At 38.6% G+C, this 27,058-nt stretch overlaps 1 protein-coding gene across 2 annotated transcripts in view; it reads right to left on the bottom strand.

Annotated features, from left to right (window-relative positions):
• The window catches only part of LRP6 (LDL receptor related protein 6), a 117,392-nt gene that overhangs the window by 11,391 nt on the left and 78,943 nt on the right, over nt 1-27,058 (bottom strand). For both annotated transcript variants that reach the window (XM_058655788.1, XM_058655787.1), the window contains 10 exons: nt 21,081-21,297; nt 20,285-20,574; nt 18,765-18,991; nt 15,566-15,750; nt 14,718-15,044; nt 11,766-11,968; nt 9,928-10,139; nt 8,964-9,154; nt 3,818-4,027; nt 2,082-2,207 (listed from right to left, as the gene is read on the bottom strand). In XM_058655788.1, the coding sequence (XP_058511771.1) occupies nt 2,082-2,207; nt 3,818-4,027; nt 8,964-9,154; nt 9,928-10,139; nt 11,766-11,968; nt 14,718-15,044; nt 15,566-15,750; nt 18,765-18,991; nt 20,285-20,574; nt 21,081-21,297 (2,188 nt within the window). The remainder of the gene's footprint in view (nt 1-2,081; nt 2,208-3,817; nt 4,028-8,963; nt 9,155-9,927; nt 10,140-11,765; nt 11,969-14,717; nt 15,045-15,565; nt 15,751-18,764; nt 18,992-20,284; nt 20,575-21,080; nt 21,298-27,058) is intronic.

The following is a 27,058-nucleotide window of genomic DNA, read 5'->3' as shown; positions in this document are numbered from 1 at the left end:
AACTGATGGACAGGGGAAAACGATTCTATTACTTTAGAGGGGTGTGCAAGAAAAGAAACACACACACACAAGTAAAGCCAGAGAAACAAAACAGGAAAGAAGTGCTCAACAACTCTAAATAGCAATAAAATAAAATGAGCTGGTTAGGAAGAAAAAGAAAAAGAGATGGGATACGTAAGAGAAGCCTCAATGAAATCGTATATTGGATTTAAATTCTGCATTTAACTTGTCTTTACTAGTAGATCAGTAATAAAAAGAATTGCATAAAAACATTTGCTGCAATTTTTTAAATAAAAAAACAAAAATGCTTTTTATAGGAAACTGATATAATATACTACAGAATGAACTATTCAGCATTAAAAGACTTCTGAATACTCTCAACTGTTACACACCACTTTCAAAATATTAAGAAAGAGACTAGACACAAAAAGAGTACAAACATCATTATTCCACTTACATCAAGTTCAACAACTGGCAAAATTAGGGAGACAGATATCAGAACAAGCTTCCTTTCCAACACAGCTTAACTGACTGGTAAAGGAGAGAGGGAGCATTTAACAATACATTCTACATCTTGATTGGGTGCTGGCAACAATGGTTGTTCTTATCAGTCAAAACACTCTGACCCTCTCCCTTTAATACATACAGTAAAAATATCACTAAACGTACAAGCCAAAAAAAAAAAAAAAAAATCAAACGCACTATAAGACATTTCCTAATGTGAAGATGATATCCTTGAGTCAGCTTTATCTATGTTATAGTTAACAAAATGGACATTTTTTCTACAATTTGCTTTACTAACGTCAATAGTTTAGCACTTTGATATACAAACCACAATTACATTTTTTGATTGCAATTAAAAACTTTTGCAACATAAAATCAATAAAATTATTCTGAAGTGCACAGTTCAGTGGAATTCAGTACATTAATGTGCAACACTTGCTATTTCATTTCAAGCACCACAGCTTAACTTCTATTAGCACATGTCTGATCTCCCTGATTACATTGTCTGTTGTATCTCAAAGCGCTTCAAATCCTCTGAATCCAAGCAGAATGCCCACAGCTGCTACTCAACATGTGCAATACTTCTGTTTTTACATATAATCCCACCTTATCCACAATCTGTATCCTTGAAGCAAATTTTCAGAAGTATGTATTTAGGTAACTGACATCACTTTAATCATGATTGTAACATTGAACAGCTCACTTATTTCACACCATAATTTCCCCACCAGTAGAAGTAAGAGATTGCTCTAAAACTTCTATTACTGTAGATAAATACTCAGCATAGTCCTTTTCCTTCAGTTGAGTGAACTTAAAATTGGTGCCAAGAGGAAGACTTCTGAAATAACACCGTTGATTACTATTCTGGTGTTTGACGCTATCCTGCTACAGTTTAACAAAGGAATACACCTATCTGTTGCAACATGTATTAAGCCAATTTCACCACAACATAACACCATACTTGGTGGTACTTTTAAACTTTTTCTTTTTATCAGATAAGTAAGAAAAATAACAAGAAGTCACTGGCAGATGTAAACAAAATAGTATTCTTTTTCACTGTATACATTTCCAACATTATATAAACTAACAGAATCTAGAATTCATTGGATGGAGTTAGAAAAGGTAGAATTCACCCACTTTATTAGCCTTCTGGGGGATAGGAGAGGGAGAGGATAATTTTTTGGGAAATACACTTGCTCACAGACTGAAAGTGTGGCAATACATAAAAACAGAACATTATCCATCCTTAAAATAAAGGAAGTCCCGTTATTTGCCACAAAACCAAAGGGCCCGGGGGACACTGTGTTAAGTGAAGGAAACAAGGCACAGAAAAGACAAATTCTGCACAATCTCACTTAGATGCAGACTGTAAGACAGGCTAACTCAGAAACAGAATAAAATGGTACCAGAGGCTAGGGAATAAGAGGTTTAGGAAGGGTTAGGAGGAAAGATTCATCCAAAGGCCAAGTCAGGGCAGATGGATGGAATACAAACAACAGGATCAGGAGGAACGGCACCCTCACCGGGAAATCACACAGGGCTAGCCCACCTGTGCAAGCAAGTTACAACATGCTTACCTCCACACGAGAGCTCATCCTGAAGCAGAACCAGGTGCATAGGGCAAGAGCATCTTGTAGTACCATCCCCTTTTACAAGACAAATATGTGAACAACCACCATTATCCTGTGCACAAGGGTGCTGTCCTGTAAGGCAAAAAAGGAAACAAAACAAAAAACAGAACAGACTGTCAGAAAATTACTCATGAACCGTGAAGAAAACCAAATTTAAAATCAGCCTGAATTGTTTGCCCATACTAATGAGCCCTTCCTTATTCCATCACAAAACTTAGTAAGATATTGGTGCAGCTCATGTTAATATTCTGTGAACAAGAAAAGCTGATTACTAACACTGGAAAAATCCCTCCAAGAATGCAGGGAACAGGATTTCTTTCCTTTTTTTTTTTCATTTAAAACACAAGACTTCTTCTATACTAAAATACTTTAATTAAAAATTTCTAAAAGATAAAATGATGTCACTGTAACAAATTCACCATCTAACCACGTAAAATTTTTTTGTTTTACTCATTTGATAGACCCAGTGGTAGAGAGCAAGAAAAACAGAAGACACCAAGAATTAGAGAGTGGAAAAGACATGCAGGGATTGGGGAAGCGCAAGAAGAAATATTTCTACCCACTGGTTCGTACTCCAAATTGTCACAACAGCCAGGTCTAGGCCAGGACAAGGAGAGGAGCCAGGAATTCCATCCTGGTCTTCCACAAGGATGGCATGAGTCCAAGTACGTGGGCCATCCTCTCCACTGCCTTCCCAGGAGAGCCAGGAGGAAGCTGGATCCTAAGTAGAGCAATCAGGACTTGAACTGACATGGGACACTGTTGTCAAGTTGCAGTTTAACACACTGCACCACAATGCCAGCCCCCTAAAAAGTACAATCAAATGAGGAATTTATTGAAAACGAGTTACTAAAAGACAACATATGACACGGAAGTGGAGCAGGTGGCACACGAACGGGCATTCACATGGGATCCCAATGTTTGCAAGTTGAGGATTTAGCCACTGAGTCATTGCACCAGGCCAATTCCAGTATTCTCTTTTCATATTTCAATTTTTGTCAGTTTTCTCTCTGGCACTCCAGCTAACATCAGTATTCCTAACACCTCTCCTTGTGATGGCTATGAGGACATTTTGATAAATGATATCTATTAACAAGAAACTAGGCCAAGACAGTTATTTTCAAGAGTTTTTAATAATACAAAAAATTTTTATGGCTACTTTATCTAAGCTGGGAATTGAAAAATTCATTAGAAAGGTGGGGGAAGTACACACTAATGGTTATTTTCTGTGTTAACATCTTAAGTTTTGTTTGCCTTACTTTTGCTTAGGAATATGGTAAAATCCCTATCTATAGCAATCTTAATATAAAATACAGTCTTTACTTTTGTTCAAATTGTAAGGGTGTAAAGGGAAGAAAAGGAATAAATGGTTTATATTGCCAGCATTCTCAGCAGAACTGAAGGAGAGAAACTGAAGTCAAGACAAGAAGTTATTAGTCTATGCAGGAAATTTTTTTAAATGAGCAAGATTACTCCTACCCTCCTCCCTCACTCCCAATTTATAAGATGACGATTAATTGCAAAAAGCTCCCAGATGAGTCTGATATAAGGCTTTCAATGCACAAATAGTTCAAAAAATGAGAAATACAAGTGCATGAAAATCTGGGGCACAAAAGAGAAATTCAGTTTGATTTCTCACAACACACCTTAGTGCTGCAATCAGCATGACCCATGGCACTTACGGTATTCCTGAAGGTTCAGCTCCTTTACTGCATGAATGTCACTGAGCTGGGCGATTCGAGCCTGGACTTTGGTTCTGCCCTCCCGACCTGTCATGTCGATTTTTTCAATCATTTGTTGTTGTTTATCAATCCAATAGAGCCAGTTTTCAAATACAGTCAATCCCACAGGCTGCAAGATATTGGAGTCCTCTAATACAATCCGGTTGGCACCTTGTAAAAGGAGAAGATCCAACAGAAATGACTCAAGTGTGTCAAATCCTAGTGTAAATGCGTTCTAACTGAACATCAGGCCCATTCTAGCAGTATGAAGAGGGGAAATAAGGAAAGTTCTTACCATAATAAAAAAAACACCATAAAACTTGAAAGTCATTCTAGGAGACAAATGCATCCTAGAAAACAAGTCATCAATCATTCACATGCAATCAAGAGCAGCAAGCACAACCATATAAAAGAGATTTGAAAAGGCACATTGTCTGGGTGAAGCAGTGAGGGTGAACCAGAGGTCTGTGTCCTTTGTGGCCCTCACTTGCTGAGTATTTCTAAGGCAGCTGTGAAGAGCAAGCCCACCTGAAGAGACCACCTGCTGTACTGCAGCACAGTGAAGCAGGTCTTTCTACAGGGGGCTGTCATCTGTGTCCACATCCCACCTTCTCTTAAACACAGTGCTCACTCCAAAAAAGAAACAAACAAACCCATTCCCACTTCTCTGCAATAGTCCTTGGAGTATTTATACAAAGCTTTCAGGGTATCTAAACATGAGCTCAACTGAAGAAAGACTTCAGCTCAAATTTGGGAAGAAAAGTGCCAGACAAGAGGAAGGATAGTGTTGTTTGGCGAAAAGCAGGAAGATATTTCAGATGGGAAAGCACTATCCAAGCCAACACCCAGGTTCATGTTTATCAGCTTTTTCCTAAAAGTCAACTAAAACGGTACTTAAAACCCGTAAGTTCTAGAGACTGTCCTTGTAGCAAAGAAGATAAAGACATTGCCTATAGCGTCAGCATCCCATCTGGGCACTGGTTACAGTCCATTTCTAACGTAACTCTAAGTTAATGGTGTAGGGAGAGAGCAGAAGATGGCCTAAAAGCTGGGCCCTGCACATCCTTGTGGGAAACCAGGAAGAAGCTGCTGGCTCAGGATTGGCCCCGTTCCCTTGCTACATTGAGCTGCAGAGGGAACCAGTGGATGGAAGATCTCTCTGTCTCTCCTTATCCTTTCAAATAAATAAATAAACAAATTTAAAAATATTAACTCTCAAAGACAGAAGTGCATAAAGATAGAAAAGTACTACCAAAGTTGGATGTGGAGAATCAGCTAGACCAGTGATAATGACACAGGACCCCAAGGAAAAGTAAATGCTTGAAACCAGTAAACCCAATGAGGAAATCACTTAGTTCGGGAGCTGCGAGCACCAAGTATTCTAGAATGAAGCTATGTGGCTAGGACTGAAAAAGAACTATTAAATCATAATATGTACAAGAGGTTATAAATTAGAAGCTGGAGCTTCTATTTTCACCTCTGTGATAAGACTGAAAATATATTTTCTGAAAAGCTGGACCAGATTTTTATATACAAGACAAAGAGATGGAGGCACAAACAGGATATCAGAGGGGACTCACTCCCTTTAAGGACACCCTGCTCTTATCCTCATGCTGGAGACTGGAACATTTCTCTACAGGAAAAATCTAAAACAAAACCAAGTAACACAACAAGTATCCACAGAGAAGAACTTCCAATAATGCCATTTGGGAAACCCAATTAGAGCTCTAAGTCTGTACAATACACCTGCCATGTCACAAGCAGAAGCAATGTACTCACATCAGGATTTCAGTGCCTCAAAATAAAAATAAGCAGTTGACCAACGATCACCAAGTATTTAAAGAAAAGTTCTGCTGTTAAATTTAAAGTCTGAGCCAAACAAAACAAAGAAATGGAGAAAAAGACACAATTAAAAATGGAAGAAAATAAATCAAAAACCTGAAGAACACAACGATTCTGCAGGGAAGATCATTTCAAGGGAACACAAAAAAATTCCCGAGAATTAAAAACATGATACTTGGAAACTTAAAAAGAAAATTCAACAACAGCACTGGAAGATAAACTTGAGAAGCCATCCCATAAAGTAGAACAAAAGCCAAGCAGATGGATAACAATTAAAAAAAAGTGGGAACTGAGAACCAGAAAGAGCAGTGCATATTTTTAATTCTAGATATGCAGAATTACTTAATTCTTACAGTACTTTTTTGTAGCTCATGACAACTGAAATGCAACTTAAAAAGCAGCAATTAAAAAAGACCGACTGGTAATAATGAAAGGATGGTATTAAATGCAAGTGGACAGTGTTAACGCAGGACTCATGGTAAGCCTACGTCAACTTTGATGCCAGTGAGCAAAGTAAAACATCTGAGCCAATGAAGAAAATATATCCTATTTCTTCAACAAACTAAGCCTGTGCTAAAAATGCAATCTACTGTAAATAGTGAACTATAAATAAACATAAAACGGGCTCTACTGGAGGCTACAATATGAAATAAATTCCATACTAAAAAGCATATAATCATATGAGAATACATTAGAAAACTACCCAAATGACACTTACCTATTTAAAAAAAAATTTTTAAGTGAGGTTAATGTATTGACAGCAAAATCTCAACAAACATATTACAAATAAAAATTTAGAATAATTTTTTTCATAAGTACACAAAATTTTAAAACATGAGCAAATCAAGTTCAAAAACTAGAATAGTGTATCTTGCCAAGCTAGATTTATTGCAGCCAACTAGAGAAAGAAGGAAAGTTTCTTTATCTGATAAAGATTATCTACAGAAAATCTCAGCAAACATATTCCTTGTATCAAAGCACTGAATACCACCATGGCTTCAAGCATCCCCCAGGAATTAAGAGGAACTACTGTAGACAACAACAACAGACTGGAACTGAACGATGCATGTGACAGAAACCATACATGCACTGAGATCTGCCCAAGTATCTCATTAACAATGAAAGCTGTCAATGGTGTTAAAGGCCTGAATGACACCATGGATAAAAATCAACTGGCTTTTTACAGCATAACGAAAAACCCCTACTCTCAATTGCAAATAAGTACAAGAACAATAAAAACTATAAACATATACTAAAAACTACAAAGGAGAAGAAGGAGAAAAGGACCAAAAGCATAATATGACAAAATTGCAGGGATACATATCCTATACTTTGTTAACGACTGAATCATTTCTGAACTAGGGGCGAAAAAAACCACAGAAAAAAACTGTAGTTGACTTATTAAGCAATAACAATGATGAAACATTAAATGTCATTTTCTAAGCTTTGGTTAATGAACACATTACTTTTACAGCAAAATTAAATATTGTAAATTAAAAAGGGAAAAAAAGGAAAGACAAAGGGAAAAACTGATCTCTGTTACTGAAGGTGAGGTAAGAGATACAAGCAATCAGAAGAGGAGAGCGCACGAGCCTGGAGCTGCCAACAGTCACGCACAACCACGCACACAACCGTCTGGGATCAGTGAGAGCATAACGGAGGGCAGGCAGCTGACCTACCACAGAATTCAGTTTTAGAAAATTATAGACTATATATTCAAACACACAAAGCTTCAATTAATGCAAGAATAGTGAGCATTCTGGTAGGCTACCAATCCAGACTTCATATTTACCTACATTAAAAAAAAAAATACAAACACACGTGGACTTGCTTCTTAATTGTATATATGCAATGTGTGTATGCACACATATATATGATATAGTGCTAAATTTTAAAAAACAGATCTTCATAAACTGCCATGCAACTTAGTTTTTAAAATATTCTTTTAAGGCTTAGTGTACACAGATCCTAATTTTCTGAATGACTAATATTCTACACATTGAAATTAGAATGCATTTCTACATGAAAAACAATGTTTCACAAAAATTCTTTAAATCTCTAAGATGGCTATCTAAAAGAAATTTCTAACTGTAAATGTATATTTTTAAATTTTGACAATTACTAACAAACTCTATTACCTAAAAGGTTCAACCAATTCTCCCAAAAAAGAACAGGTTTGTCAATTTCTACCACTCTGCTAATCTGGGCATAATCAACTTTTAACCTTTATTTTTAATGATTTCTTCTCTTTCTTTTTTTCAGAAAGGAAGAATTACAGAAAGAAGAGACAGAGGAAGATCTTCCATCAGCTGGTTCACCCCGCAAGTGGCTGCAACGGTCAGAGGTGGGGCCAATCTGAAGCCAGGAGCTTCTTCTAGGTCTCACACATGGGTGCAGGGGCCCAAGCAAATTTGAGCTGCCTTCTGGAGCTTTCCCTGGCCATAAGCAGGCAGCTGGACTGGAAGTGGAGCAGCCTGGATGTGAAATGGAACACACATGGGATGCTGGTGCCACAGGTAGAAGCTTAACCCACAGTAAAACAGTACCAGCCCCCAACTTAGATCTTTTTTAGCCATGATAATAAATACAAATAATATATTATTAGATTTAAAGACGCATTTATGTATCTGAAAGCCAGAGTTACAGAAAGAGAGAGAGCAATAAAGAGCCATCCAAGGCACTGCAATGGTCAGGGTTATTTCCCTTTTCACTACTCAACGTATTTAGGCTTTAGAAATTGAATGGAAGGAAGTAACTGTAATTATAAAAACAGGATTGCAGAGAAATGAGTAGGTAAACATATATCTTAAAACCAATTAATATTTTTAATCTAGCTAAGATACCCGAAATGTAACAGCCATAATAAATCTGGGATAACTGAGTCCTAATCCATACAGACTTAGGTGTTCCAACTGGACTCTCCATCCTTGCCCTGCCCCTTATGACACTACCAAGAGTTTTAAATTAGTGATGTAAAAAACTCTAGTTCAACAAATTAATGTAGGAGCTGCAAACGAGCAAGCAGCAGCTCAATCTCAGATTGTGTTCAGAGAAAACACAGTGAAAATAACAACTACAGAAAAGAGAAATAAAGAGATGCATTAGAAGCATACTATCTACACAGCACAGGTAAGAACCCAGGGAGCAACCAGAGTCATCATATTGACAGCAGTAAAAAAAAATCCTATCCTCAACCTAACTGTAAAAATGTTGATAATCATCTTGAAAACTCCAATCACAATAAGGATGCACACTGGCTGAGTACCTGAGAGATCACTGCTTTCAATTCGCCGAAGATCTGAGTCAGCCCAAAAGAGCTTGCCCAACCTGCTATCCAGGGCTAGAGCAATTGGTTTACTTAAGCCACTGAAGAAGAGAACCTCCCGTTCTGTTCCATCCAAAGCAGCCCGTTCAATTTTTGGAGACCTTTCCTGAAGATTGGTAAAATACATATACCTGAAGAGAAAGTAGGAAAAAGTAAGTTACCAAAGTAATAATAAAAATATAAGGATAACATTTTTAACTGTTTTAAAATCTATTTTTAGAATAGGTTGAGGGTGTATGTTTTATTACTTTTATTAATAGCATCAAAAGGAAACACAGAGAAGTTTTTGGAAAGCTAACTTTCATTGGTTAACACAACAGTGTTACAAAGGAATACATACCTATGCTTTTAGACTGACAATAAATTAAAGATTAGTGGTCAGACCAAATAAGATCTTAAAAGTCCTTTTACTAATTACTTTTACTTAAAAAACAATCAGAGAGAAATCATTTCTTACACTTACTGTACAGATTCTATCTTTCCTCCACTTCTTTTGACATGAGCTATTTTCCCTACAGAACTCTTACATCATTCATTCAGACACTACTGAGAACTGAATAATAAATGCAAAACTCTGCTAAGTAAACTATGACACAGTAACTCTTAGGAACTTGAAAAGACAGTTCAGTGTGTGGTAAAATGGAAAGGACTAAACAGGTTTCTGCAGACACTGATAGAGCATGCAGGACTCAGCAAGGAAAAGCCTATCTACCAGGGTAGGATGCATGTCCCAGGGGATGCAGGGAAGGAAGTTCTAGGCCATGATATCAGTGAAGAACAAGAGAAAGTAACTAAAAATTCACAGTCAGGTGGATGAAGAATGTCTGGCTGTTCCATGGACTAAGAAGGAAGGTTGGAGAGGTCTCAGACGTCAAAATAGCTGACTGTCCCTTTGGAAACATACCCTTTTTCTGGGTTTACCACAACGGCTCGAGGTCTGTCTTGCTCGCCTTTCAGCACCACTCCAATGGATCTTCCATCCAATCTTGTTACATTAATGACATTGGTAGCCTCACAAGTCCAGTAGATGTAGCGGCTGTAAATATCAATGCTGAGATCATAGGGTTGTATTTCTAGGTTCTGATTTGGAACTGAGCTCACAACCACTGTGAAGCCCTAAGGAAAGAAAAACACAGAATATGAGACTATACCAGAGAGCCTGGAGGCTGACTGTCGCACTCTTACACCTCTGTGGTCAGACACCTGAGATCACTGCAGTCTTAAAGAGCTTTTCTTGCTAATGTATTTTTGATGGATAACGTGCTCTCTGTTAACATACATCTCAAATGTTCCCTTGAGTTGTTATGACCTGAGGCCCAACAGAGAGCTGCAGCCAAACTGGCTGCTCCAAGAAGCTGATCTGGTCTCTTGTAACTTGGAACAATGACTATACCCACAATTCAGAAATACCTCTAGTAGTAGTTCTGCACAAGGGGCAATTTTGCCTCCTAGAGAGGCATTTGGCACTAGTTAGAGACATTTTGATAGTCATGACTTCTGGGGGTGTTAACGGGCACTAAGTGGGTATAGGACAGAGAAGCTGTTAAATATTCTGCAATGCACAACAGGCAAGTTCTTGGAAAGCCATCTTTAGATAACAAAGAATTATTCATCCCCAAATTTAAATGGTGCCGAATTCAAGAAACCCCACTCTAAATGCTCTACGATAAAAACAACTAGTCGGGGTTACAATTCCAATCTTTAGATCATCTCTATCCCATCCTCAGAGCTACTAAAATCTCAAATTAAAGATACTTTCTTTTACAAAGCCAATGAAGAAGAGAGGCTTTTGTTCATTCGCTCTAGTTGCATAGATTATGGTCTAGCTACCTGATATCCTGGCAGAGACATGTTTCTTAACAAGGTGACTTAACTGGTTTGCCATGTCCTGTGATATCTACCTACCTATTAGTCCTGGTCTACACAGTACAGGGATGCACCGAATGTACAACTATGACTATACCCCCTAAAGTATCTCTCAGAAGCCTTAAGCACATAATACTCTTGTTTTTCATTTTGAAATAAGATATACTCCCCCCAGCAAAAAGTCAGTCATTTAATCTCCTTAAATTTTAATACACCCAAGATCCCATTTAATATCAATGCTATCAGGAAGATGACAAACAACTACTTATAGCAAGCTGGGTGTAACACTGTCTGACCACAAAAAGCAAGCAGCAAATTTGGAGACTGGTATGTTAATCTATAACCAATATGAAAGCACAGGTAAGTTAGATAATAGTCTCACTCCCATCCCAGTCACCAAAGAGTACCAAATGCACATCTAAATGTTCTAACTTTTACTGAGGTTATACATGTTTTCTATCCTCTGAAACTTGCACATAATAGTTCATTAACAATTTAATTGTAATTTATCAAGTTCCTACTACTTAAAAATGAAGAGCTATTTACAAGAATTCTAGTGAGTGATAGAGTTGGGGTCAAAATAAAGACCTATTTGATTCTGAAGCTCCTAGCTTGCCATATAAATGAGACTATAAGAAAAAGTCAACATAGATGGGTGTGGACAGCAGGGACAAAAGACATTGCTAATGTACTGTCTTATGGGTCCTAATACATTGTCTGTCTGTGGGTCTGTCTGTCTGTCTCTCTCTCTCTCTCTCTCTCTCACACACACACACACACACACACACACACACACACAGTCAAGTCAAACCAGATGGCTGGTCTACCCAGTAACCAGTCAGAAGGAACGGATTTTTGAGCTGAGCCCTAAACTACCTGGCTGCCATCCTCCTGTGCCTTTCGGATCATGTTTTGGCGTGAGTCAATCCAATAGAGCTGCTTGTCCAGGGGGTCGTAGTCAATGGCCCGCACGTTCCGAAGGCTGTGGATCGGGAGGATGATGTCAGGGCTCTGCTGTTCATCAATCACCATGCGGTTGATGGCGCTCTTCTGACTGAAGAGCAGGAAGGTGGTTGGAGCTTTAAGAAAGAAAAGAGCAAATATGAAACACAAATTACTCTATTTTCTTTGACTTGTCCACAGAAAAGTTGACTTCAACAAGACAAGTGAGAAAGATAACAAAATTCTCTTAGTCTACCAAGTGAATTAACCTAGTCCTCCTTACCTATTCTAGTCTGTGGTTCCAACCTAGTCTTCCCACCCTCTAGTCATATGAACTTAACTAAACCACTGATCTTCTCCGGGTCAAATTTTACTCAACTCCACAAAATTCCAGTTATAACCATCTTGCCTATTAAACTGAAATAAAGAGTATACAACACATGAACTCATATTTTAAAAAGTGAAAGCAGGTCTTGCATAAATACGAAATGAAAGCACTGTTTATTCTGACTAGTAAGAGCAGTAACAAACTTGGTATTAACAGGAGATAAACAAGCTTTGACAGACTCTAGACACTTTGTTTTGCTTAGTGTGTGCACAATGGTTGCCAGGAATTGGGAGTAGGTAAAAATTAACCAAATTACTAATAATTGACACTTTGCACTCATTATCACTAATCCTTGTAACACACTTTATATTTCTATTTTCACTAAAAAATATTCTGCTTTGATGCTGCTGATGCCCTAAATTCATGAAATGGGAAAAATGTAACAGACCTTATTTCTCCTTCCCAGAAACCAGGCCTCAGATGACTAAGCAATCACCAGTTATATGAAAAAAAAAAAAAATCTAGAAAATAACAGCATTCAAGAATGCTACCAACAATCATAAAGTCTCAGTGAAGACACATCTTGCCTCTCCCCTTTCTATGTGGATATATTCTAAGGCCCCTAGAGGCTGCCTAAAACCACAGATCAATTAACCCCATGTATACTGTATTTTCCCATACATACGCATCTATAGTAAAACTTCATCTACAGATTAGGCGCAGTAAGAGATTAGCAACAACTAATAAAATAGAAAAATCGCAATAATATATCATAGTGAAAACGTCAGCATCACTACTCTTGTACTTCGATGCCATTATTAAGTAAAGTAAGGGTTAATTACACACAGGCATAGCTAAACTGCAACAGCTGATCTGATAACTCAGATGACTAATCCCAGTGAGGCACAGACAAGCAGTATACACAGGGTGGACTTGCCAGACAAAGGCATGATTCATGTCTCACGTGGGACAGTAAAAGACCTCACCATGTTACTCAGAATGGTATGCAATTTAAAGCTTACATGCTGTTTACTTCTGGGATTTTCTCTTCTGTTTTTTCTATTATTTACTTTTATTTGACAGGCTATAGGGAGCCAGGGCCAGAACCAGACATCTTCCATCCCCTTGTTTATTCCCTAAATGCCCAAAAGGGTGAAGGCTGAGTTGTGTCAAAGTCAGGAGCTGAGAATTTAATCCAGATTTTTTCCCCATGGGGGTGGTGAGGGGCCCATGTACTGAAGTCATTATCTCGTGCCTCCCAGGGTATGCACCTAACAGGAAGATGGAAACAGAACAGGGCTGGGATTTGAGCTCAGGTACTCCAAGGTATGACGCAGGCATCCCAAGTAGCATCTTAAACTGTGCCAAATGCCCGCCACGATCTAATGTTTCTTTTCACTGTGGTTGACCATGGTTAAGTAAAACCAGAGAGTGAAATCATAGATAGGGAGTGTATGTCTAAACTACAACAATGCACTCTTCTCTTGGAGTGTGCAACATCACTCCAATCCAGTACAAATTTTGTTCATCTCAGGGATATAAAACAAACAGTCCAGCCAGGACCCCTAGCTTTATTTCTTCCCTGCCAATTCCTCACTGCTCCATTAATGATTTGTGGTTCCTCAGCATATCAGACATTTACACTCAAATGCAGATGAACTTCAAGCCCATTTCTAGCCTGCTCTGAGAGAAGTTTTACTGGAACTCAACTCTTCCTAGTTTTAAAATGCACTGCGTGTAGCGGCTCTTAGGCTACAGCAGAGCTGGGCAGAGGTGAGCAGCTACCACAGAGCCTATACACAGACAAAATCTAAAGCATTTACTCTGGCTCCTTTAGAAAACAAGTTTTCTGGCTCCTGCATTATGCATCCTGGCAATTCCACAATTACCACTCCCAGCTTTGCTTCCCTACCACTCTACCTAATTGTCTTCCTCCCCTCATGCACACCATTACTAAATTATGTTCATCCCAGTTCCAAAATCTATCTTGAATGCATCAGCATCTCTGCATCGCCACCCTCACAACACAGCCCACGTTTGTGTCACAACAGCAGTCTTAAGACAAACAAATATGGACTCATGACTGAGTGAGAAAATCATCACCACACCAGCCAGAAGTAACACGGCCTGCTGTGCTCACAGCCTGTGCTCTCTAGTTCCCACCAATTACTGAACGTTTTATGCTGCTTTAAGTTTTTTCATGCACATTTTCTGCCCAGTCTTATACAATCAATTTTTGTTTGTTCCACTGGGTACACTTCAAAGGACAAGAGAGTTATGTTTAGGATTCTCTTCTTTCCTTTAAAATGAATAAATATGAATTATGTATAGCACACATGTGATTTTTGTCTCTATAATGCTATGTGAATTTTGCACTAAATACTTCGGGCCCAAGTGTTGCTATCATCAAACAAGTGGTAAAAACTTAATTATACAAATGATCAACTCTAGAATTCCATGGTTTTTTTTTTTTACTCTATAAAGAATAAATTAAAGCACTTTCAAAATGCTGCTTCATTTTTTTACGCAAGCCTGTTTTGAAGGGAAATAGAGCTTACCACTACAAGTCCTGTTGTCAGCGTTAAGAGAGTAGTGGGCAGGGCATCCACAAACAAAACCTCCAACCGGCACAGCCAAGCAGAGATGGGAACAGTGCCCATTGCTGGAAGCACACTCATTCCAGCCGGCCTGCCGAGAGGAGTGAAAAACGAGGATGTCCATCACATAATCCAAATGGCCCTGAATAATGGTGCGGTTTTGGCCACTGGTTTTGTTGGCACGCTCAATGCTGCGTCGGCTCCAGTCCGTCCAGTAGATATAATCTTGGTATTGAGTTAAGCCAAAAGGATGAGGCAAGTCATCTGCTATAACTTCACGGTTGAGTCCTATTTTTGGAAGGGCAGCAAAGGGGAGCAGCACAGGGATGAAATACGTGTGAACACAAGAGTCTTGTCAAGTCAATAATAATAATAATAACGAAATAAGCTAAGACATGAAATCATAAGCAATTTAAAATAAAACAATTCAATTAACAAGACCAGTCCTTTAAATTACTCATCTACTGTCTCAAACCTAGCATTTCTGGTATAAATCAGAGTTCACTTAAATTTCTACAAATAATCTATTTTGACAGTAGCTTTATTTTCTCTACTTAAGAGTCTATATGGCTCAATTTGTCCTCTTCCTTCCATTTAAATAGAAGTACATACACAATAATAATGAAATTTTCACATTATAAAGATATATAAATCCAAGTACTTGGAGCCACTATTAACTCATAAACAGGATGTAATTCTGTAACAGAAGAATCCAGACATTCCGATAACGCTTTATTACAAGTATTTAATCAAGAGTGAACTGCAGCAGCCGATTATTGCAGCAAGAACAAATGACAGTCAAAGCTTACCAAGCATATTTGAAGATTCAATTAAGTTGGTATCCAGGTCTGTCCAGTACAGCCTCCTTTTGGCATAGTCAATAGTTAGGCCATTTGCACGCCCCACGTTTGGAACTAATGTAGTACGTTCACTTCCATCCATAGCAGCTCTGTCTATCTTAGGTTTTCCGCCCCATTCAGTCCAATACATGAACCTAAATTAAAAACAATTAATAAGTAACATTTCACTTTTGAGTCATATTCAGATACTAACTGGAGAAAAAATACATAATAAATCAAGGAAAATAGGTAAAACAGAATCATGGCTGCAATTCTTTTAAATATTTTGGCACCTTCAACTGAGTATTTTTTCTCACATCTCAAAAGGGAAGTGAATCAGCTTTCCCCAGTCTTCAATAAATTTGTTCCATCCAGAAATAAACGAATGATTTCTTTCTTGCAGCACTGGCATTTATAGAACTAATACTTAAGAAAATAGCAAAGGATTAAAGCTCTGGTCTTAATCTGGTTCACCTCTGAATAAAGTATGTTCTATATTTCTGAATATAAGAAATTTAAGTTTTAAAAATGCTGAACTGCTTTCGATTTGTGTAATCAAGTTTCCCTGAAATAAGCTGCAGGAGTATATCAAATGTAAAAATAAATAACACTTCTTTAACTGAAGTCAAAACCAAAGCTTTAAAGTGTTTTTAGTCATGAGTCCAAGGGAAAATGCCACATGAAGATGATCAACCAGTTACCCAATGAAAAGGACTACAACAGTCCAACAGTCCAAGCAGCTTCTGCTTGATATTTTACTTTTTTAAATTGTTCACTCTAATTTTAGAGCAATCCTTCACTACAGAAATTTCACACATGAGGAGGTCAGAGCCCTGTTAAGAGATATGAATGTCTTGTGTTTTCCAGCCAGCTAATGTGGCAGACCTAGAACTAGAACCAAGTCCTTACCCAAAGGTCCTTTCAACTAAGCTAGCAAAGGCTAGTGTTGAGACTGATGCTGGCACTAGGAAAGCACCACATGGCAGCTTTCATGATATATCCGTGGAAAGATATGCTCTTATCAGCCTGTCACCTGAGAGCTGAGCTGGTAGCAATGTATGAAGATGATTTTCTGAAAATTAAAGTTGTCTCAGGGCTTACTTTGCATTTGTATTTGTCAGCTGACAGGCATAAGCACATCCCAAGAACCAAAAGCAAAACAAACAACAACAACAACAAAAACAGGAAAAAAAGAGACAGAGGAAAAAAAAAAACTGTGAAGGAAATTGCACACTTGCCATTAAACAAGTATTCCCCATTATTAAGTGCACCTGCCCAGCAACTACTGTTCAGAGTAGAAATCAAACACATTCTCACCACAGTACAATAGTAGTGGCTGTGATATGGCCCTCAAATTAGATGAATAAACTAGTGCTTCAGGGGATTGGTGAAGGGGTGTCAGAGAAACTCTTTAATTTTGGACACAATAATCACACACAGTTTGAAAATGCATACACACTGTTGGTTTGGCTAAAAATGGACTTTACCAAATGCCAGGTTATCACGTATGTGTTTCTTTGTTTTTTTGAAGAAAAACATTTTAATTGGAAAGGCACAATTTACAGAAGAGAAACAACGATCTTCCATCTGCTGGTTCATTCCTTAAACAGCTGAAATGGCTGGAACTGAGTCAATCCTCAGCTAGAAACCAGGCACCTCCTCTAGGTCTCCCATGTGGGTCAAGGACCCTAAGGCTTTGGGTCATCCTCTACTATTTTCCCAGGCCATAATCAGGGAGCTGGACGGAAAAAGGATCATCCAGGACATGAACCGGAGCTCATGCGATGGTGGCACTTGCAGTTAGCCAACTGAGCCATTGCACTGGCCCTAGCAGTTAGCTTCTTAAAGCTTGCTGACTCCTGTTAAAGATCAGCTACTCTTTTTTTTTTTGATTTTTTTTGTTATTATTTTTAATTCATTGATTACATTGTATTATGTAACACAGTTTCATAGGTATTTGGATTCTCCCCACCCCTCCCCAGATCAGCTACTCTTGAAAAACATATCCTGTGAAGAGTTCAGTGTATATCACAATACCAAAGCTTCTCCATAGTTCATAAAGATCAGAATTAATCATCCATTTCAAATTAATGGTCTAACCTGGAGCTTTTGTAATAAAGAGTAGTCTCCCCTAAATCCACAACGAATATGTTCGAAGGCTCCCTGTAGGTGCCTGAAACCACAGATAGTACCAAAGTTATCATATAGTACATATTTGTATACATATGTACCCATGAAAAATTTCACTTGATAAATCGGATACAGGAGGTTAATATTAAATAGGGGCTGATGTTGTGGCACAGAGGATGAAGCATCGGCATCCCATTATGGGTGTCAATTCAAGAGCCAGTTGCTCCACTCTTAATCCAGTTCTCAACTAATACACCTGGGAAAGCAGTGGAGAGTGGCCCAAATGCTTGGGCTCCTGCACCCATTTGGGAGACCAGGAAGAAGCTTCTAGTTTCGGATTGACCCAACTCCAGCTACTGAGGCCGTTAGGGGAGTGAACTAGTGGCCAGAAGATTTCTGCTTCTCCCTCTTTCTCTGTAACTCTTTTTTATAAGTAAATCCTTATCCTTTTCTTTTTGTTGTTGTTGTTTATTTGTTTAAATACTAGGATATATCCAAAATCCTGCTTTAAAAAATAATGGAATAATTATAATAGGTGTTATGTAACAAAAGTTATTTAAATCTTACACAAATATTTATCTTTGGAATTTCTCAATGTTTCACTACTCTAGTAAGTGAAAACATGGAAACCTAAACTACAGATGAGGGGGGATTACTGCAGTTATCGTTAGCCCACCAGTATTGTTTCAGTGGGTTTACTGCAGCAAGTTTGTGATCTAGTCTAACTGGGCAGAGACGGCAAGCAAACACAGGTTGAAACTCAAAGCAAGCTCTTCACTTAGTATATAACTACTAACCAACAGTATTTAAGACACTTCATTTTCTTCACCCAGTATTAATAATGGCAAAAGTGAAATTCAGCTACTCATTCATTCTAAATCAGTGACAACTCAATTAATAATCTTAAATACTGCTGTTATTTTGTTGTCAAACCCATATGTGATATTTAAGACATCAAGAATAAATCCATAGCTAAGCCATGTTCCTCAATGTGGCCAATGAATGAAGTCTCAAAGAAAGCAAAGATTAAGCTATTTACCCTTCAGCAGGGTCCAGTGCTAGAGCTCTGGGGCTATCCAGGTCTTTCCACACCAAAACTTGTCGATGCTGCCCATCCAACTTTGACACCTCGATTCGATTTGTTCCAGTGTCCGCCCAGTACAAGTTTTTCCCTAGCCAGTCCACAGCCATGCCTTCTGGATAGTCTAAGCCAAATTCCACTACGTGTTCCAAGGCACTGCCATTCATAAAGGCTCTGCTGATGGTCTGCAAAAACAAAACAGACACAACAGTCACACAGCTCACATTCAAACCTGACTCGGAATAACAGAATCACCTTTTGCTGGAGACAGGGAAGTCCACAACCATCAAGAAGCTCATTGTTTCTTAATTGCATTCTCAAAGTCGACAAGCACGAACAAACATGGTTAATCTCCAATAAATAAAACTCTGATCTTAAGTTTCATATATATATATTTAGCAGTAATCAAGTGAAAATGACGTGACTAGAAAGCTGCAACCTTCACTGCCAGTCAACTTTTCAAAAGTATGTGAGAGTATGCCAAGTCATTGTGTCAATCTGAGAAATCCTTAGTAACTTTATAAAATGGTGCAACCATTATTATCCATTAGTAAAAACCATAAAATTTAAAACAACCACAATTTTACACTAATTGCAACAAATGCTACCTTTTGTCAAGCACTAGTTTAAGCATTCTGTGCCCACAGATTTTCTCACGGAATGTGCCCAATAGCCTTGCAAGAAAGGTATTACTTCAGTTTTAGGATGAAAGAACTTAGTAGAAGGTCTACCAGTAAAAGCTAAGTCAGGCTCGAAATAAGTTCTGTTTCAAGTAATACTAGCGCCAAGCCTCTGTAAGTCATTTTATGTGATTCACACCTACTGTTTCTGCAGCTAATTACAGAAAACATCACCATCTTCAAATGGAATAAAATAGAGGGGGGAAATGTCCTTCAGAATGAGAACATTAGCAAAACATTCTGCATTAAAGGGCACCTAGCAAAATACTGAATGGAACTTTGCCTTCACTCTTAAAGAGTTGAAAGGCTATCTACTTAACTCTGCCTGTCAAACAATGAGGGAGGCTGCTCACAAATATGAGGATTTATGTAGGACATTGCGACCGTAGAAGGTCAGTGAGCACAGGATTACAGTTGGTTGGATAATATCTGGAGGAGAATAACCAAATGGCTACCTTTTGTATACCTTGTTGGATATCATTTGCATAAGAACAGTTGAGTGGACAGTATGTATATGAGAACACCTGGTGGAATATACAAGACAAAAGAGTTCCAAACAAAAGCATTGATGGTTTTGTTGATGAGCTCAATACTTCCTCCCTTATCCTATATGGCCCTCAGTGTATAAAGTTTGATGCCACTAATAAACTACAGCTTTTGACCATCAGTCAGGGTCCACGTGTGTTATTATCGGCTCCGTGCACCAAGTCCATCGCTGCGGGACAGCGACAGATTTAGACATCTATGAAGTCCTCCCTCTTTAGTCCCCGACTTGTATACTCCAATTCATTTGCTAACCTTGAGCGATATATCAGTCCAGTAAATTCGATTGTCTGTCACGTCAAAATCCAAAGCAGAGGCTTCCTTGACCCCAGTGAGTGGAATTGCCACATTATTATTGTTTGTTTCCAAAGAAATTCGTCTGATATCTGCTCTGCGTGAAAACAGAAGAAAAGCCTCCGGGACAATGCAGGTCTTCATGTCACTGATGAGCTCGAAGCCAATAGGGCAGGCACAGCGAAGGCCCTGAGGTCTATAGAGGCAAAGATGGCTACATCCCCCGTTCTCCTCAGCACAAGGGTTGGTTCCTGAAAGATAGATGAATGTCAAGGGCACACAAGGGCACACACGATGTGATCAACACATTTTCATTCTGAAATTAGTTAAACATCTGGTTCAAAAGATCTATGACTGTATGTGTCAGCTCTTAATCCAGAGTTTCAATTCTGGAGTTTCTCACAAACAAGCAGGATAAAGATTGACAGGGAGCGTTAGTACTGCAAAACACTTCTCTTTCTACCCACAGTAAGCTTTAAAATAAATAGCATTACTGAGACGATATGAAAACTTATTTATGAGCATACTGCAGTGCCTAAACATGTATTTATTTTAGCTTATGATTCCAGCTGTTATAGCCAGAACAACAAGTCAACATTTCAAAGAGTTCCCCCTGATAACAAAAGGGAAGGGGCTTATAGACAGAATTCCTCTGTTATCTCAAACATTCATAATTTACACTGTTGCTTTATAGCTGCCACTTACACATGTTTTCACTCCTGGTCTCCATTTCTAAGCAAATTCCACAATTACTTACCAATGATTCGATGGACATTGGTGGCCTTCAGGCCCATGAGGTCAGGCAGCTGATCTATGATGATTTCCCTCTCTGCACTTCGCTTGTGAACTCTTTCGATGCTACGCCGCTGCCAGTCAGTCCAGTAAACATAGTCCCCCAACAAAGTAAACCCAAATATGTGCGGGATCTTGTCTTCTACCAGCACTCGTCTCGCAGTGCCATCGGTATTCATAACCTTCAAGATAAATTCAAAGAGAATGAGAAGAATTAAGGTAGCACTTTTCCTTCAAGAGTATGTAAAAACGACTAAACTGCCTGTTACACTGAAACCCAAGAAGCATCGAAAATATTCCTATTACAATGTTTTCACAAAATTTTACCACCAGGATTTAATGAGTGATTTCAAATATTCAACATACATTCATACAACGATCTGATCACTACTTCTTCTATTATTACTTTTCCTTTGAAAATTCTTGCTACTTCAGATGTACTGAAACTACATCTATTAGTTGAAATTACATCCTTTTAAATGATTGTAAAAATTCAAAATATACTATGTTCACCCTGCTTACTTCTGTTTTCAAATTACAATATTATCTTCCTGTGTATTACATTTTCAACATATTTTATTCTGAGAAGCTTGCCTTTTTAATATCTACCAAAACTGGAATTCATATGAAGTCACACACCTTGTAAACAGAGTTAATGTCTGTTTGAAGACCCTGTCCACTTAACGTACTTTTAATTGTTATTATTAAGGCAACAACAACAAACAGATAAAATGGCTCTCATTAAGTCCCTTAATTCCCTGAGATTATAATCAGAAAACATGTGGGGTTCATGATGTCTTCTCTGCAACTCATCTTCAGAGAAAGAGGATATACCTACTCTTTGCAGTTAACCTGAAACAACATTACTGAATTCTGACACTCATACTGCAGCAACATGCACTATTCTGATTTGAAAGATGAAGAGCTCAAGTCCTCAAATGAGAGCATTTAGACCATTTAGAATGCCCTGGGTACAAGGCAAATTAGCCTTCAAAAGTATTAGAAGCATGCATACACAAACAGCATCTGAGTCCTACCCATCTAAAAAAGGTGCCAGATAATACGACATGTAACTATTACTTTTTTTTTTAAACCTAAAGGTCAGTAAGAAATATTCTAAGTCAACACGTAATGAAAGGGCAACCAGTTGTTACCTTTTGCCCCCCCCCCTTTTTCCCATTGTTATTTTTATATCACTCCCTAAAATTTTAAGTACAAGAATAGACAATCCTAGCTCTTGGAAACTGACAAACTCAAACTGTGCTCAATTCTTGTATTTTCATTTGTAAATTATCAATAAACACTTAGCAAATATCTGGGGAAGAGAGATCTGATACTGTTCATATCAGATGCAAGGCCAACTATATACATCTGTAATTCAGCAGAATGCTCTATTTTAAAGTCAGAAACAGATTTTAAAAAGTAAGTAAAGTACTGGGGTTGGCAGGATGACTCGTGATCCTCAGCTTACAAGTACAGAACCCCATATGGACACCAGTTCATGTCCCACTGTTTCACTTCCAATCCAGCTCCCTACTTAGAGGGGTGGGAAAACAGCAGAGGATAGTTCAAAATCTTGGGACTCCTCACCCACATGGAAGACCTGGAAGAAGCTCCTCACTCATGGTTTTGGATCGGTTCAACTCCAGCTTGTTGTAGCCTTTTGGGGAGTGAACCAGCAGATCTAAGATCTTTCTCTGTCTCTCCTCTCTGTAAATAAGCTTTTATAATAAAAATAAATAAATCTTTTTAAAAAACCCCTAAGCATTATTTCAAGTCTTACATTAAAATTTTTAAGCTAATAGTCTGAGACTTGGGTTCAGGTTTACTACATTTTTCTTCAAACAGACCACTCCTAGATACATACATATGATATCTTTGTTACCTTTTAAAATTACTTTGGGCCAAATACCTGAAACAATGCTGAATTCTAAGAGGACAAAGTAGTGAAAAGGGACTAGTTATCTGCTTATGTGCCAAACCAGAACACAGACCTGGAGTAGCTGTACCCCAAGTCATCCGTTTAGTAACTGTCTTCCACAGTTCCTATCAAAAAGGCTGGCAAAGGACTTAGTATTCTCAAATTTGCCAAGTGACTTTTAATGGAGCTGACATGAAATGAATGTATCTGTCACAAATAAAACAAGCCAGAAAAGACCACCCTTCCCTGGGTACCGTTTACAAGCTTTTTGTGCTCTTTGGACCTTGAGTGTTTCAAGTGTTTACTTTAAATCTTTGCTTTTTCAAACTATAGGGGATCAATGTTACCTTAGATAGAAAAACCACATACTTGTGAGCAGAAATTATGGACCATGAACAAGTCCTACACAGGAATAAGATAATAATAAAATAAGGTTTTTATTAAAGGACAGCTTTTTTTTTTTAAGATTTATTTATTTTATTACAGCCAGATATACACAGAGGAGGAGAGACAGAGAGGAAGATCTTCCGTCTGATGATTCACTCCCCAAGTGAGCACAACGGCTGGTGCTGTGCCGATCCGAAGCCGGGAACCAGGAACCTCCTCCAGGTCTCCCACATGGGTGCAGGGTCCCAATGCATTCGGCCGTCCTCAACTGCTTTCCCAGGCCACAAGCAGGGAGCTGGATGGGAAGTGGAGCTGCCGGGATTTGAACCAACACCCATATGGGATCCTGGGGCATTCAAGGCGAGGACTTTAGCTGCTAGGCCATGCCGCTGGGCCATAATAACATCATTGTGATCATCTTGAGAGAGTCTGAATTCACATTTTAAAATGTCAATGATCACAACATCAGAGGCAGGATGTCGAAGTCCACTAAAAGCCCTAGCTGCAGAGGACACCAAAGACACTCAAGAAACTATCTCAAACAGGATGCAGAAGGTCTCCACACGACTGCTTTATCCTCCATCATTTGAGCCCATGAAAAGTGCTCTTGCCTATCCTAAACCCACCACAATAGCATACTTTCAGCTACCTGGGAAGACTGCATATACTCTTGACCTCACTTGAAAGCAGAGTTCCTAAGGAGAATTCCCAGCCCCATTTTATCACTGTCTGGAAATTATGATCAGAGTGAAAAGTCTCTCCAGTAGGGCCCGGCACCATGGCCTATCGGCTAAAGTCCTCGCCTTGAAAGCCCCGAGATTCCATATGGGCGCCGGTTCTAATCCCAGCAGCTCCACTTCCCATCCAGCTCCCTGCTTGTGGCCTGGGAAAGCAGTCGAGGACGGCCGAATGCATTGGGACACTGCACCCGCGTGGGAGACCCAGAAGAGGTTCCAGGTTCCCGGCTTTGGATCGGCACAGCACAGGCCCGTTGCGGCTCACTTGGGGAGTGAATCATCGGACGGAAGATCTTCCTCTCTGTCTCTCCTCCTCTGTGTATATCTGGCTGTAATAAAATGAATAAATCTTTAAAAAAAAAAAAAAAGAAAAGTCTCTCCAGTAGACACCAATTTGACAAATGTAACTTGGGTAGGAGGAACTGCTTTTAACCTCTGTACTATCCACCCAACTTCTAATCAGGAGATGATTTTTTTGACTCCAATCTTGTCCCCGACATGCTTTTCAAGGACTTCTTACCCATATTTTATTTCCTCCAAGGATCTCCAGTTTTTCCCTCTTTTGCCTTTAACACAAATTCTTAGATCTTAGAAAGACACTGCCTTAGAAGAACAATGATTCTATACTTCACTCTTTACTCCACTGTTCTGATTTTATTGTCATATTCTTTGAATATGAGCTGGAACTGCTGTTTCTACCTCATATCATTAATTTCCTTATCTCAAACAATGATACCAACACAGAGAGTTGCCTAGAACTGCTTTCTTGCTTTTTTCTATTCCTTTGCTCTTTTGACTCTAACACTTGACATTCTTAATCACCCAATCCAACTTTTATGAGGCTTGGATGGCACAAGATGATCTTATTTCTTTTTCAATCTTCTGGACTGCTTTTTCCTTATTTCACTGGCTCATTTTTGTTTTTCCAAAAGCTGGCTAGATATTTTCCAAGATCCTTCCCTGTCTGCAAAACACCATTCAAAAAGTCCATATGAAGCCAATGTCTAATTTAGCATTTAAGATGCCTACTGCCCATGCTGGCATACCTAAATTCAATTCCTGGCTCTGGCCTCCTGCTGGTGCAGATCCTGGGAGACAGTGATGATATGGCTCATACGATTGAGTTTCTGTCACCCGTGTGCAAGACCTGGATGAAGTCCATGGCTCCTGGCTCTAGCCCCAGCTGCTGCAGGCATTTGGGGATAGTCAATCAGCATATAAAAGTTCTCCCTGTCTCTCTGGTTCTCAATACATAATAAAACTTCTTAAAAAAATTAAAAGAACATGTGTATTTCTACTTTAGAAACATTATTTGTTCTACCAACTCTAGCTGTGTTAGTCTAGTTGTTTGTTTTAATAAATGAACAGCTTTAACACAAGATAGGTAGTCATGAAATCTGGATAACAGTATTAAGAATAGAACTGGAAAAAAAAATTAAAAAAAAAAAACCAACATACAATTCCAAAAGATCTTGCGGGCTCACACAATTCTGCACCTATTAACTATTTAACAGTTAACCTTCATTCTGCTCTGAAAAATGTCTCATGATGAACAAATAATATGGTAGCAGAAACGGATTTGGACTCAAAATTAGCTCAATCACTTACTGGGTGATTTCTTATCTAGGCATTTTCTTACATGTAGAACAGGAAAGAGATACTACTACCACGGAATTGTGTGAGGACTAAACAAAACAATGCTCAATATTTTGCACAGTATTGTAGATGCTTGGTAATGCTGACCCGCTACCATCTAACGTTATTCTGTTCAGATGCATTAATCCCTAAATATATGGAGCTAGATGGTCATATTAATTTGCTAATGTGGTGCCTCAAAATAAAAAATCAGTATGTAAAAGGATATGTAGAAATAAGAGAATAAAACCATCATATACTGTGAAAATGAAGAAGGAAACCAATACATACAAATAAAATGGTTCACAACTGTTTCCATCTCTATCTGCTGAAAACCCGTGGAAAACTACAAGGCTACAGTCTTATCCCAATTCTTGCCCTCATTTTCACTGTATGCTTTTGTTACTTAAATACAAAATGACTAAAATAGCAAAAACAAACAGTTTGACAATGTGTGCAGAACATACTTTTGCTGCTCTATGAAGTCCTCACTTCACTGCCCTCCAAAACCAAACATCAATAAATGTCAAATGAACACATGTGGATCAGGAAAGACATGATGACTTCTCTGAGGTTCAGAACAGCGCTAACAGATCACAATCCAGCTGGCGAGCTGAAACCACACATACTCTCTCCAACCTCTGATAAGCAGAGAAATCTTCAGAAAACAATAGCCGCAATCCATCTTGAAGAATTAGAATTTTGACCATGAGAGAGAAGCAGGGGTTTTCCATAATAATAACACAGTAAGGCAAAGAATCAAGGATACACAGAATCCAATGCTTAGACTGAGGCATGAAGAATACAAAAAGGCATTCAGCATAGAATGTGTCAGGCAGATTATCACTCAGTGGAGTAGTGAATTCCAGGATAAAGAGAACTATAAAAAACAAGAAGCTGTGGGAAGCACTCAAACGAGAGTGACACAACAAATAGTATTTCAGGAGCAGCTATCTACCTTCGTAAGTGTGTTTGGTTATGTATGTGAAAAACAACTCTCATAAATACAGAATTATGATTAGTAAAACTTTTTCAGTTTCCTGTGGAGTAACAACAGAATTCCTGAACCCATTATCTGAAGGTCTTGTGACCATATGCACTGCAGAGTCCAGAATGTTTTTGGATACTTATAAAAGCTAACACAGCATACATTGCACAACATCTATTTGGGTCTAGACCAGCACTTCACTGCCAAACACATTAATATTCCTGCAAGAGAACATTTAAGAGTTCCACAAGGTGGGATAAATAAATACCATAATG

This window comes from Ochotona princeps, chromosome 27 (genome assembly GCF_030435755.1).
Source record: "Ochotona princeps isolate mOchPri1 chromosome 27, mOchPri1.hap1, whole genome shotgun sequence".
Taxonomy (NCBI): domain Eukaryota; kingdom Metazoa; phylum Chordata; class Mammalia; order Lagomorpha; family Ochotonidae; genus Ochotona; species Ochotona princeps.
Note: the sequence above shows the minus strand (reverse complement) of the source record. Positions and strands in the feature narration are given on the sequence as shown.